The 14,956-nt window shown below is 38.7% G+C and overlaps 1 protein-coding gene across 8 annotated transcripts in view; it reads left to right on the top strand.

The window, feature by feature from the left end:
- Positions 1 to 14,956, top strand: part of pde5ab (phosphodiesterase 5A, cGMP-specific, b) — a 287,017-nt gene that overhangs the window by 225,095 nt on the left and 46,966 nt on the right. For all 8 annotated transcript variants that reach the window (XM_049568813.1, XM_049568815.1, XM_049568812.1 and 5 more), the window contains one exon: positions 11,585 to 11,731. In XM_049568813.1, coding sequence (XP_049424770.1) covers positions 11,585 to 11,731 — 147 coding nt within the window. The remainder of the gene's footprint in view (positions 1 to 11,584; positions 11,732 to 14,956) is intronic.

The following is a 14,956-nucleotide window of genomic DNA, read 5'->3' as shown; positions in this document are numbered from 1 at the left end:
GCCCAGCAGCAGTGGTCAGATTTACTAATACTAATACTTTTAGAGGTGGTCTCTAGATGCAGCACTTTACAGTGCTGTATTATGTCTCAAACATGCCAGAGGGAACGTATTGTTGCTCAGGAGTGCTGCGCCATAGTGTGTGTGTATATGCACACACACTATGGCGCAGCAAGACTGCTGCCAGCTACAGGCCATTGTTCGAGACCATCAAACAAGAAGACCTTTTTTTTTCCTTTTAAACAGCAGTGGCATTTCTAGTTGTGATAGTGCCACCACAAGTGGGTATTTTAAGCTAAAACATGTCTGTTCCTAACCATAATCAAGCAATTCTTTTGTCTAAACATAGCCATATGTTAACCACAATGTTGTTGAAATGCAAAATTTGCTACATAATAAGGTACAAATGTTGTCTGTGGTTTGCAGAAACCTATATTTATAGTGGTATTTTATAGGGGTTCAGCTGACCCTGACCCCTTGCCCTTTGACCTGACCTGATGACGTTGTCACATCAGATCGGAGGAACTAATTAAATCTGCACCTTGTAAACATCTTTTTCATATAATATCTTAGGGGCTGTACACATGCCGTGCCTTTAACCTCCTGGAAAATGCGAGGTCGGATGCTGGCCGTTACTTTTGTGCCTTTTTTGAGGAAACTTTCATGAGTGTGGCGGTAGTTGTGGCCTATAAAACGATAACATATCGTATCGCGATAAACACTTATGCACCAACAATAGAAATAACGTTCGATATAACGTTAGATAATGATACTGTATTCTGTCGGGAAAAAACACGAGGAAAGCCGCACAAGTTACCCTCAGAGTCGGAGGTTGGTTGCATGAACGCACTCCCTTGCTCCCATAGACATATATACATAGACGCCGCATTGACTGCCGCTGCCTATCAGAGCCGACGTCCTCGCCGGCCACCATCTTGGATGGGTCTCGCTTCGCCTCCGCAGTGCATTCACTTCTATTGAGGAAGGAGCTGTATGCACAAGTAAAATTGAATAACTCACTGAATTTTCAACTGATTTTCACGTGGTTTGGTTTGTTACAAACGGCACACATGTAGTTATGATACAGGATGCTTTCGTACATTAAAAATGCAGGATTTCATGCTTTAATACTTTCTGCAGATAGCAACAGCATGTTATTTAGGTCACAACACAGTTCTTTTATTCACCTCAACCCCAGAGTGAGATATATATATATATATATATATATATATATATATATATATATATATATATATATATATATATATATATATATATATATATATATATATATATATAAGTTAGCACTCTCGCCTCACAGCAAGAGGGTTGCCAGTTCGATCCCGGGCCGTGGGAGCCCGGGATCGAACCGTTATAGTTCTGGCTACTGTGGTACAGTATGTTGAAAGTATATATTAATATCTGGCAGTATACATGTGTGACAATAATCATATGTGTATAATAACAGTAGAAGTATGACTAATGATGGCAGCAGCAGCAGAAGGCATCTGGCAGGACCACAGCAGCAGCACAGTATATGTGTGTGTATATCTATATCTATCTATATATATGTATATCTATCTATCTATCTATCTAGCCTATCTAGCCTATCTATCTATATATCTATATATGTATGTATATATATTCCACTCTGGGGTTGAGGTGAATAAAATAACTGTGTTGTGACCTAAATAACATGCTGTTGCTATCTGCAGAAAGTATTAAAGCATGAAATCCCGCATTTTTAATGTACGAACGCATCCTGTATCATAACTACATATATGCCGTTTCAGTGAGTTATTCTATTCTTTAACTATTTCGCTAACAAGTGGGCGAAATATGGAAAGACTACAATAAAGAATAGTAGAAAGAGAGAGGATTAAAAGATTTGACTTCAAGAGGGGGGCGATTCAAAGGCAGTGTGCAGAGCTGTTACATGTTATTACAAGTCTACCTCAGGTTTGCACTAATTTCTACATAGCACTTTCCTCACTTTGTGAATCACTTATTCATCGGTACATAGTCTTCTGTTCAGCTGCTCATTTTTACAGATATGTTTGCCTGAAAGCATTTATTAGCTTTACTTGATGTTAAGAGAAAACTGTTAATTTTTTTATTTTAGTTTTTATATTGGTTCTTCCTTGTCACATGACATGCTGTGTGTTCTGCTGCGCTCCAAAAGTTGAACTCGCTTTATTTCGGGGCACAGCCGTTGGGCCCTGAAAAATAGGTGCTCTGCGCACTGCAACGTGCGCACTGCAACGGCGTCGCTCTGGTGTTTGAGCACACCTGCCATGCAGCTACATTGAAAACAATGAATTTCACGGTGCAAAAACACGGCATGTGTAAGGCCCCTTACAGTCCTCTTATCATATGCTGTTTAAAATTTCAAACAAATGTTTAGATAAGCCACAAGCACTCTCCTAAACTGCACCCACCTAAAATGAGTTTCCCATTGGTTATTAATGCAGCTTTCTAATCTAATCTAGCCTTTAGTACAAGGGGCACATGCTCTATTGAGAAGTTATTTGAAAAGAATATGCAGTGGAGGCATGGCAGCCAAATCCCAGTGAAGAGTTTGCAATATGCAGAAAACCAGCCTAACAAGATCTTTGGTTTGTATAGCCAGCAGCCCAGTGATGTTGTTGCTTCTGAGCAGACAGCCTTGTAGGAAAGTGGTTAATAATAAAGTGGTTACATTTCAATCAATCAATCAATCAATTTTATTTATAAAGCCCAATATCACAAATCACACTTTGCCTCACAGGGATTTACACCATACGACATCCCTCTGTCCTTAGGACCCTCACAGCGGATAAGGAAAAACTCCCCCCAAAAAAAACTTTTAACGGGGAAAAAAAAAAACGGTAGAAACCTCAGGAAGAGCAACTGAGGAGGGATCCCTCTTCCAGGATGGACGGCAATAGATGTCATACAGAACAGATCAACATGATAAATTAACAGTAATCCGTATGACGCAATGAGACAGAAAGAGAGAGAGAGAGAGAGAGAGAGAGAGAGACTGAGAGGGACAGAGACAGAGAGAGATGCAGGACAGATGGTAATGACAGTAGCTTACAACAACATTAATGAAAGTAATAATATTATAATTATTAATAATATATTAATATCTGGCAGTATACATGTGTGACAATAATCATATGTGTATAATAACAGTAGAAGTATGACTAATGATAACAGCAGCAGCAGCAGCAGGAGGCATCTGGCAGGACCACGGCAGCAGCACAACCACACACGTCACACTATCCAGGCACCGCTGCAATACGAGTTAACTTGAGAGACAGTGGAGCACAAAGGCTCCGGAGAAGAAGCCGAGTTAGTGACATTCAGAATGGCCAAGTTAGCAAGATGCCGTAATAGGACACGAGAAAGAGAGAGAGAGAGAGAGAGAGAGAGAGAGAGAGAGAGAGAGAAGGTGCCCGGTGTATTATAGGGGGTCCTCCGGCAGACTAGGCCTAAGTCAGCCTAACTAGGGGCTGGTACAAGGCGAGCCTGAGCCAGCCCTAACTATAAGCTTTATCAAAGAGGAAAGTCTTAAGTCTAGTCTTAAATGTGGAGACGGTGTCTGCCTCCTGGACCACAACAGGTAGATGATTCCACAGGAGAGGAGCCTGATAGCTGAAGGCTCTGGCTCCTGATCTACTTTTGGAGACTTTAGGGACCACGAGTAACCCTGCATTCTCCGAGCGCAGAGTTCTGGTGGGATAATATGGCACTATTAGCTCTCTAAGATATGACGGAGCTTGACCATTTAGAGCTTTATAAGTTAACAGTAGGATTTTAAATTCAATTCTGGATTTTACAGGGAGCCAGTGCAGAGAAGCTAAAACAGGAGAAATATGATCACGTTTCTTAGTTCCTGTTAGAACACGTGCTGCTGCATTCTGAATTAGCTGGAGAGTTTTTAAGGACTTACTAGAGCTACCTGATAATAGAGAGTTACAGTAATCCAGTCTAGAGGTAACAAAAGCATGGACCAATTTTTCTGCATCTTTTCGGGTCAGGATAGGCCTAATTTTCGCAGTATTACGCAGATGAAAAAATGTAGTCCGTGAGGTTTGTTTTAAATGAGAATTAAGACAAATCTTGATCAAATGTTACTCTGAGGTTTCTTACGGTAGTGCTAGAGGCCAGAGCAATGCCATCTAGAGAAACTATGTCATCAGATAAAGAGTCTCTGAGTTGTTTGGTGCCAAGAACAATAACTTCAGTTTTGTCTGAATTTAACATCAGGAAACTGGTGCTCATCCAGGTTTTTATGTCTTTAAGGCAATTATGAAGTTTAGTTAATTGATTACTTTCTTCTGGCCTCATATATAAATACAACTGTGTATCATCCGCATAACAATGGAAATTTACAGAGTGATTTCTAATGATGTTACCTAAAGGAAGCATATATAGAGTAAATAGGATAGGTCCGAGCACAGAACCTTGTGGAACTCCAAAACAAACTTTAGTAAATAAGGATGACTCATTATGAACGTCAACAAACTGAAAATGATCAGATAAATAAGATTTAAACCAGCTTAGTGCAGAACCTTTTAGGCCAATTAAGTGTTCCAGTCTCTGTAGCAGAATTTGATGGTCAGTTGTGTCAAATGCAGCACTAAGATCTAATAAAACAAGTACAAAGACGAGTCCTTTGTCTGAAGCAATCAGAAGATCGCTAATAGCCACACGCAGTTTGAGTGAAGTAAATAACGTCTTTAGAAAGCTGGTGCAAACTGGGCGCACCTCTGTGGAAGCCTCTCTCTCGCCCAGACTTTCCAGTGATCATGGCAGCAGTGATCGTCTGTTAAATCAGTCTGTAAATAATATTTTGACATTATTATTATAATCATTATTACTTTAATGGCATCAGAAGATATTGATGCGTTGAACAGGTGACAGTTTGCGGTCGTTCTCAAAACGCACTTCTGTCACACACTTCAAAAGCAACTTTCAATAATTTATTTTACGAAACGGGGGAAACAAACGTGAACAAAAATGGTACCATAATTCATATTAAATTCAAAAGATAACGAAAAAACAGCGACAAGTGAGAGGGAATAGTGATAAAGTGGTCAAACTTGGTCAAATCCACAGCCTCAACCCATCCGACACTGTTAGACTGACTCACCAGCAGACATCACTACATGAGGGTATACAGTATTCAGTACTTTGCCAAACAAAGTCTGCCATTGTTCTGTCACAGTGTTCTTGGCGCAAAGCCAGTATTTATACTTTGCCATGTGGCTAATTGCAGTCAGGGTTCATTCTTTGTGAATTCGGCCCTGATTGTACCATACTGAAAAAGTAGAGTCCAAATATGAGGTAGGAAACAGGTGGTTATTACAGAGTGGCCCTAAAGGAGATGCAGCTACATATTTAAAATGTCTTCTGAATTGATACCAAATCTTTAAAGTATTAAGCACAACAGGATTTTTAAGATACATTGAAAGCTTGGTTGGAAGCGAAGAGTATATAAGAGCAGGTATAGAAGATGAAGGACAACATGACTGAGCGTCCAATTTACACCAATCTAAGTGAGGAGAATCGACCCAGCAACGTATTTTATGAATAAGTGTGGCCCAGTAATAAAACTGAAGGTTCGGTAAAGCAAGACCACCACTGAACTTACATCTCTGGAGTAATGATTTGCAGACCCTTGGAGACTTACCACCCCAAATAAAAGAACTAATCATTTTATCTAAGGAGACAAAAAAAATACTTAGGTAAAAATAAGGGAATTGATTGAAACAGAAAAAGAAATTTGGGCAAAATATTCATTTTAACAACATTAATCTTCCCAATCAGAGAGAGAGGGAGATTATTCCGCTTCTGAAGATAAGATTTCACTTTCGTAATTCGTGGAATAAAGTTAGCAGACAAAAGACCTGAAAATGTACGCATCACATTAATACCAAGATACTTAAATCCAGTGCGAGTGATGTTAAAAGGCATGTCAGCTTGGTTAAATTGCTGAGCTGCTGCATTGATAGGATAACATTCACTCTTTTGGAGATTTAGCTTATAACCCGCGAAGGAACTAAAAATATCTAAAGAGGACAGAATACCCAGGAGAGAAAACCCAGGATCAGTCACATATAATAACAAATCATCTGCGTACAATGCTAAACGGTATTCAACACCATTACGGATGACCCCTTTAAAAGAAGTGACCTCAATGAAATAGCCAGTGGTTCGATAGCCAAGGCGTAAAGACCTGGCGATAAAGGGCAGCCTTGCTGTGTACCACGCTCTAGTGTAAAATATTCAGAGCGAATATCATTTGTTTGAACACTCATGGCTCATGGTGATGTATATAATAAATTCACCCAACTAATGAATCTATCTCCAAAGCCAAATTTCTTTAAAACTGCAAACAGGTGACCCCACTCTACTCTGTCAAATGCTTTTTCAGCATCCAAAGCAATGACAATTTCGGGTGAATCATCTGAATGTGTTGAATGAATTATATTTAAAAGAGAGCATGTATTAAAAAGTAGATGACGTCCTTTAATGAATCCATTTTGTCCTTCTGAAATAAAGCCAGGCAAAACCCTCTCTTATCGAAGCGCAGTAATTTTAGACAGAACTTTTACATCAGCGTTTAATAAAGACAGAGGTCTATAAGAACTGCAAAGAGTGGGATCTTTGTCGTTCTTCAGAAGAAGCGCTATTGAAGCTTGAGTCAGTGTAGGCGGTAATAAACCGTCTGAAGTTTCATTGAACATTGCCAAAAGTAACAGTGCCAATTTATTAATAAACCTCTGAAAGAACTCCATTGGAAACTCATCAGGGCCTGGAGCTTTATTAGATTGCATTGCTTTAATTGAGAAATGCAATTATTCAAGGGAGAGTGGTGCATCCAATTCTATTGCCTGGTCAAAATCAACGACAGGTTTTCCAAGATTCGCCAGGAACTCATTCATTATGGTAGTATCTATAGGAAATTCTGATCTATACAAAGAACAATAAAATGATTTAAATGTAGCACTGATTTCAAGCAGATCCATGACAGTCATAATTAACTCATTACTAACTTTAGGTATAAGACATGAGGCAGACTGACGTTTCAGCTGGTGAGCTAATAATCGATTTGCTTTCTCACTGTGTTCATAATAGGTACCGCGAGTTTGTAGTAACAGTCATTCAGAGCTTCTGGTAGAAATAAGATCAAACTCCGCCTGGAGATTAAGACACTTCTTAAATCGTTCTGGAGAAGGATCAGATGCATATTCCTGAGCAAGTATACTAATAGCAGATATAAGTTCTGTAAACCTAATATTGCAATTTTTATTGGTGTGAGAAGAATATGAAATAATCTGTCCTCTAAGAAATGCTTTCAGTGACTCCCAGAGTAATGAATATGATGTAGATTCTTCTTGATTAAAGGAAAGAAAGTCATCAATAGATTTTAAAATAAATTCACAAATGTTTTATCTGTCAACAGTAAGGAGTTGAATCTCCAAAGGGAGGGAGAGAATTTGTGAGTGACTAATTGAATATCTAAAAATAATGGTGCATGATCAGATATTAGGATACTAAAAAATCTCTTATAGAATATAATTTATGTACCTGAGAGAAATAAGAAAACTTTTTGACTAAAGGATTACGAAGTCTCCAAGGGTCAACCAAACCATTCTGGGTCATGAAGTCAGAAAAAGATTTAGACATAGCTGATTGAGATATAATGCAAAGGCTTGAACGGTCTAACACTGGATCAAAGACGCAATTCAAGTAGCCACCAAAAATTAACATATGAGTGTTTAAATGAGGTATATTGCAAAGTAATCTATTAGAAAATTCAGCATCATCAAAATTGGGTGCATACACATTCACTAACAACACTTTTGATTGTACTAATGTACCTGCAACTATGAGGTATCTTCCATTTTTGTCAGCAATAACATCAGTAGGTGAGAACTGAATTCCTTTATTAATTAAAATAGCAACCCCTCTTGATTTAGAATTAAAATAAGAGTGGAAGACCTGACCTATCCACGGAGAGCGGAGCCTATGATGATCTGTAAGTCTAAGGTGAGTCTCCTGCAAAAACATTATATCAGAATTAAGCCTTTTCAGATGATTAAAAACTTTGGATTTTTTAGTAGGATTACCCATACCATGTATATTCCAACTGAGAAAACAAATAGGTGTGCCTGCACTAGGACTACTGGGATTTAAATTAACAGAACACATTTATGTGATTTAAAAATCCAGGTACAACAAACAAACAATAGAAAAAACAAAAACAAAACAAAACGGGAACAGCAGTGTAAAAAAACAACTGGAGAAATAATTGTTGCCACAAAACTGTGGCATCAACTGGGAGAGTCAACTGAGCTTAATCTAAGAGATGTCTCCCACAGATTTCAAAATGTGCAAAAACAGGCGTCACTAACTGGCTTCTAAGATAACCAAAATGATTAAGTTGTCAGTATAATCGAATGAGATATAAGAAATATCAGTGAACTAAATAAGCAGTTTGAAAAAAGATAGCATATCAACACAAAATGCTTGCTTAACTTGTTATAGCTTTTTAGAGACATATTCACACAAAATAAGACATTATCATATTGCTTATAAGTAACAATTCACCTTGCAGAAGAAAAACTGCACAGGAGAGCAACTACAGTGACCTAATATAAACAAATAAATAAACAAGCCTCACATGTAAACAAGTATTAAATGTAGTCTGAAAGCATTAAGCCTGCCTGGTATCATTACAACATACTGTGTAACAACCTCACCCAATGTTCATCTTCTTAACATAAGCTTTGGCATCATCTGCTGATTCAAAATCCTTTTCCACACCTTTAAAGCTAATCCGAAGACGGGCCGGGTAGAAAAGACCGTAGCGAAGTCCCTCCATGCCGCACAGTTGTTTTCTGACTTCGTTGAAGGCCGCCTGGGCCTGGGCTACCTGAGCCGTATGGTCCGGGAAAATGAGGATCTTCATATCCCTGATGACGGTCTGCTGGGCCTCTCTGGCACATCGTAGAACATTGGCACAGTTGTTGTAATAATGAGGACAGGTCTCGGCTTTGGCTGGGTGGTTCTGTGTGCCCGGTCTAGCAACGGATCCTTAACCAGCTTGAACGCATCCTTAAGCAGGGTGGCGACAACTTAGAAAATTCAGCAGCTAAGTGCTCAAACTTAATTTGGAGGGATGAAGGTTATTTTTGTTGGCCGACACAGTAGTAAGCTGTGCCTTGGTTTCCTCTTCAAAAAGCCAATAGGACTTTCCATTGGATTTTGGATTGTTAAATGCAGTCACCAGAAGTAAAAAGCAAACGGCTATAAATGAACTACACCGCAGTCACATGACTTAACGTAGCCACCACAACAAGGCTGTAAAGCTGTGTTTGGTGTAATGACATTCTATAGTCTCATTTAGGCACTTGTTAGCAACCACCTTTTTTAAAACACAAGGCTTGAAAATTCACAATTGGGTATTTACTGACATATTGTATGTTGTAGGAAAAAAATGTGAAAGGCTCTTAAGCATGTGCAAAAACCCATTCAAAAAAACCATTGGCTTTGAGTCAAGGGAACTAGGTGAGCTAAAATGCACCACTCTATTGTTCAAGAAACACAAGTGATCAGACTGTCATTCAGGTTGTAAACGAGCAAACAACAGTTTAGACGGATGAGCCATTGCTTTATGTGGAGATAACAAAGTGTGCGCTCTCTTTTGTCACTAACTGTGGCCCCCTGTTGGACAAGAAAACCTGTAGTGTACATGAGTATATTATGTATAGTAGATCTATGATTAGAGATGCACAATATTGGATTTTTTGCCGATAACCGATATGTTGATATGAACCAACTCATTTGACCAATAGCCAATACCAATATCGATATATCCACATTTTTCCCCAACTAATTTTAGTTATACCCCAAGTCTCTTCTGTAGTGGAATTAACATCACATTATTAATGCATACTCTTATCATGATGGCCCACCAGCAGATGGAGACATGAAATAGAATGCTTTTCAATGTATGTAATATTCATTCATATGAAAAAGCATGTTGGTTGATGCTGATAGTTCATTTTAAAGACAATATTGGCCAGTGCCAATGACGTGCTAATATTATTGTGCATCTCTATCTATGATGGATGTTTACAACAGACATATTTTTACCATTACCCTTTGTTTTCTCTTTCAGTTAGGGTTGACCAGCCTGTTTATTTGTTCATAAGATGTCTGACTATGTGCTTGGTAATGTTTCTTGTCCTTTTTGAACTCTTGGGTTTTAGGTGAATATCTAGAATAACATCTCTTAATTACATGGTAATAAATAAGATAATAAGATGGCAACCAAAATTCACTAGAGTGTAAGTTAAAATCAGTATTAAATTATATTATTAGTCCCCAAGCAGTAATTAGAGGGAACCCACTCTCTCATACCTCTCTGGTATAATTGGCCCTCTGGGTTTATACACAAATTACACAAAATACTTAATATTAAATCCCAGCATCCAGACTATCTATGATTTAATTAATTAGCTCACTTGTAAGTATCTAAGTGGTTTTCGAACAGCACTCTGAAGCAGCTTCCCAAATATGAACCGATGAGCGCAGGCCAGCTTTCACACCAGTTACAGCCTAAACAGTGACAGCTCATGACTGTCTCAGGTCCTGTTCTGTTGTCTTTGTGGCGAGGTGGCTGAACTAACAGCATCACCTGATTAAGTGGCCTCCCTTGGGTTCTAGAGATAGGATGTGTCACTTGCTATCTAGGACACAGGCTTGATTTTTTTGGGGTGGATTCAACCCAAGAGACCATGACATAAAGTATGTGTTACACATCATAGGATGAAAAACGTTTATAACTGTGCATTTAAAGCTGCTACTGTAACTGCAGCAGCACTTTGCTGTCAGGTTTTTTTCATATAAAACAAAATAAAAGTTAAATCAAGAATGGGAATCTGGAAAAAGATTACCAGTGATTAGTCCAACCCAGGGGTAAGCAACCTGCAGCTGTGGAGTCTTATGCAGCTCTTTAGCCTCTTCTCCAGTGGCTCCCTGTAGCTTTGACAAAAAGTATCACATAGAATTGAATTATCCTTTTTTTTTTCATTTTTATTCATTATTGCTGTAGGCCTTAAGAAATTCTTATATTATCCAATTGTAAAAATATGTAGCCTATGCACTGAATTAAAATGTTTTTTTTTTTTGACATTTCGTCAATGTTAATGTATGTGTGCTATGTGCTAAATTTTGCCAAACCTCAACAGTAGTGGCTAGTCTTGAGCTCTCTAGCTAGGCAAGCAATGGATTCCAAATCTGTAAAAGTAAAAGTCACTCACAGGAAAATACAGAATTTAATAGTGCGTGGACAGATTTGTTTGCTTTCACCGCCAACACTGCAATGTTAAAGTACCAAATAATCATAGACTGCAGAGGAGCCATCTTGTGGTAAAACATATTTTTGAAGGCTCATTTAGACCTATTTTTAATGTCGATAGGCTAATTTAGACTTAATACACAGTGTTACCATAAGGCTCAGATATGTTTTATGGCTCCAGGCAGATTTGTTCAGCTTTTTTTCTGATGTGTTTGTGTGTCTGTGAAGGTAGCCACAGTGCCGTCAGCCCAGTCTCTGCATCTTCTGGACTTCAGCTTTAGTGACTTTGACTTGTCAGACACTGAAACTACGCTGGCTACTATTCGCATGTTTGTCGACCTCAACCTGGTCCAGAACTTCCAGATGAAGTACACGGTAAGAACTGACCTAAATAGATTATATGTAAGAACTTTTCATTAAAATGCTTGAGATTGTCTCCTTCCATCTGTTTATCTGACACTGGTCCACAGCAATATATCTTAACAAATACTCAATATATTTTCATGAAATGTCTTGTGGGTATTCTTGGTCCCCACAGGATGAACCTTTTGGTCACTTTCCTCTAGGTCAAATTTTCACTTGAACACAGCAAATACTGAAATTTACTGAGCACGGTCATAGTCCCTGGATTTGTACTTTTTACAATGCCATATGACAAATAAATGATAGATTTTATCTGTAGAGAGAATGAGACACTCCTGAGGAAAACTGAAAATTGAGAATATCAATCTAACGTGCATTTAAAGTGTCCTGTGGAGTTTTCTTGTAGGCTACATAAACTCTGGTCATCCTGGATAACTTGTGTCATTCCAGCTGCTTATCAGCTGGCTCTGTTAACCAACCGGAATTTTGATTGTCCGTTAATGTCTTCACTCTGACACAAACCGAATCAATGAGGAAATAAAATTGTGTCTGGCAGGAGGCAGGAGAGACACTCTGCCAGCAAGCAGGGTGGGTCACAGAGTCAGTTACCATGGTAACTGATCCAGAGTTGTTACCTCTCAGTTTCCCTCATCTCAGGGTTAATTAACCCAGTTTCCCCTAAACCTCACTGGACTCCTTACATTTGCAAAAACAAAGATTAAAGCTGAACTACAAAGCCTGCATTACATTACAATTATTAATTATTAATTTTATTATGAAAGGTATCATGACAACAACACAAGTTAGAACAACAAACAACACGACCACATTATTTTAACATGATGCTGTTATTCTCTGTACGTCATGGAAAAGACAATAGCTTCTTCCTGTTTTATTGATTGCAGTGAATCTGCTTCTCATTGTCAGCAGCATTAGACAATTACAACATGAGTGAGTGTGTGTGTGTGTGTGTGTGTGTGTGTGTGTGTGTAGTCTGTGAGCTAAGGATGCAGGCAAATAAACAAATATTCAATTTATTCAATTCAATTTTATTTATAAAGCCCAATATCACAAATCACAATTTGCCTCACAGGGCTTTACAGCATACGACATCCCTCTGTCCTTATGACCCTCGCAGCGGATAAGGAAATATTGACTCACATATAAATGCATTCACTAATCATCCAACACACACACACACACACACACACACACACACACACACACAGCACCATCATACACCTAAAACACTTCCCCTCCAAAATTCCCACCATTACTGCCTCTGTCAGACCCACCGTTCCCCTCATCCGGCCCCCTCTCGGCAGCAGCCGATCCTTGTTGGTTTTGACTTACGTCCTCAGCCCACTGTCCACGTGAAGAGGGCCTTGTATTTTGGTGGCTTACCTCCAGAGTGCTTGCAGAGAGAGACTTCATAAGAGAGCCTTTGATTGGAGGAGATTAGGGCCCTCCAGCAGTGCAGTGACATTCACGCTGGTAAGCTGACACACTGACCACTCCAGAGTGTCACAGCCTGGGAGTTGAACTATACAACATATTCTTATTTAGGCTGCTTACTACTCTAAATACTTGATGTTGTTGGGTCGTTCATTATGAGCTATGATCAGAGTGTAAAAATCTGTAGAGAAAGTGAAACAGAATTTTAGTTTGACTCCCTGTGTGTTCATGGTGCACATGTGATGCAGCAAACACGAACAGAGCAGGGAGCACTGATTTGCTGGCAGGTTGCTGAGTCTTCAATTTCAGAAAAGGCAAACACTCTGAAAATCAAACCCCTTTGCTCATCACATATGCTGTTTATTTCTACTGCTGTTATTTTGCACCCTATCCATAATGTAGTTTTTGCAGTTTGTCTTGAGTCATACAGTTTATCTCACAGGTAAAAACAATGGGTCTCATTAATGAAATGTGAACAGAACAAAGTTGTGTGTAAATTGTTTGCAGAACGAAATTTTGTGTATTTCAGTATTCATCAGTATGTTAGTAGCGCCAATCTCTTCGTAGGTACAAACAAAATCTACACCTGCTTCGGACTGCTTGTTGTGCTTGTGTAAATAAGATATTGCACATAAATATTGCTTGTCATTATTAGAAATTACAATTTTAATTCGTATTGTGCTCTGTTATGTTCACAATACAGATGCCTTTGAAACAAGTTAAACATGACAAAAAGTCACTTAAATTGACTTAATACAAAATTGGAAAACACAGTTCTCTGAATAAATAAAATAAACCATCCTCTGTCCTCCTTACACACCGCAACCCAAAACTGCACGTCAGTTATTTGACCCTAATATATACTTTCAATGTTTCCCACAGCGCTCTCCGTGAGACATCTGGGGTGTCATTTATCTCGAGAAACAAGTCTATCTGATCACTAAGGAATGCTTTAAATGGTCCACTGGTGAGCAAGTGTGGGTCTAAGCGCCAGATATACTGGGGCGTTATGCTGACTGGAAGCATAATGTTGAACTGGACAGGACTGTGATCTGACAGGACTATGCTGTGATATTGACAATTGGAAATAAAAGGCAGTAATTTATTATCTGTAATAAAATAATCAATCCTAGAATAACTGTGATGGACGGGAGAGAAGAAAGAAAACTGTTTTGTAGTAGGATTCTTCACCCGCCATGGGTCAGTTATCAATTATTCAAGCCTTTGACATTCCAACTGATGAAAGAAAATGCACCTTGCTGTTTACCTACTATTCTAGGAACCATTTCTTTGTGACTTTAAATTATAGAGCAGTCTTGCACATTGACAACATCTGATTGTATACTGTATTAAACTGAATCATAAAAGACAACAAATACACATCAGTGAAACAAAAACAAATACACAGAGCATAAACAGAAATAACCCCTTCTCATCCTGGATCCCTGGGCTGGTCTTCTTCGAACCTAAGACTGCCCTACGAACACTTGTCCCTCTTTTTAGCATATAACACGTCAGAACCGTTCTCTCCTCTCAAAAGAACCATGCATGGAATGAAAATCAGTGAATAGGGTTCCTTCAACAACACTACTACCCTTGCTGCATGTTTACAGAGTAATAAATACACACAGGCTGACATGGTGCCTGAAGCTTACAGTTGGAGGCATTTTCCCAGGGAACAAGAAATCAAATAGATAAATAAATAATAACAACCATAACCGGGGTAATGATAATATATCTCTCCTCATCAATTAAAAATGAAAAAATATAAACAAAGACTTG

This window comes from Epinephelus fuscoguttatus, linkage group LG23, assembly GCF_011397635.1.
Source record: "Epinephelus fuscoguttatus linkage group LG23, E.fuscoguttatus.final_Chr_v1".
Classification (NCBI taxonomy): Eukaryota; Metazoa; Chordata; class Actinopteri; order Perciformes; family Serranidae; genus Epinephelus; species Epinephelus fuscoguttatus.
Note: the sequence above shows the minus strand (reverse complement) of the source record. Positions and strands in the feature narration are given on the sequence as shown.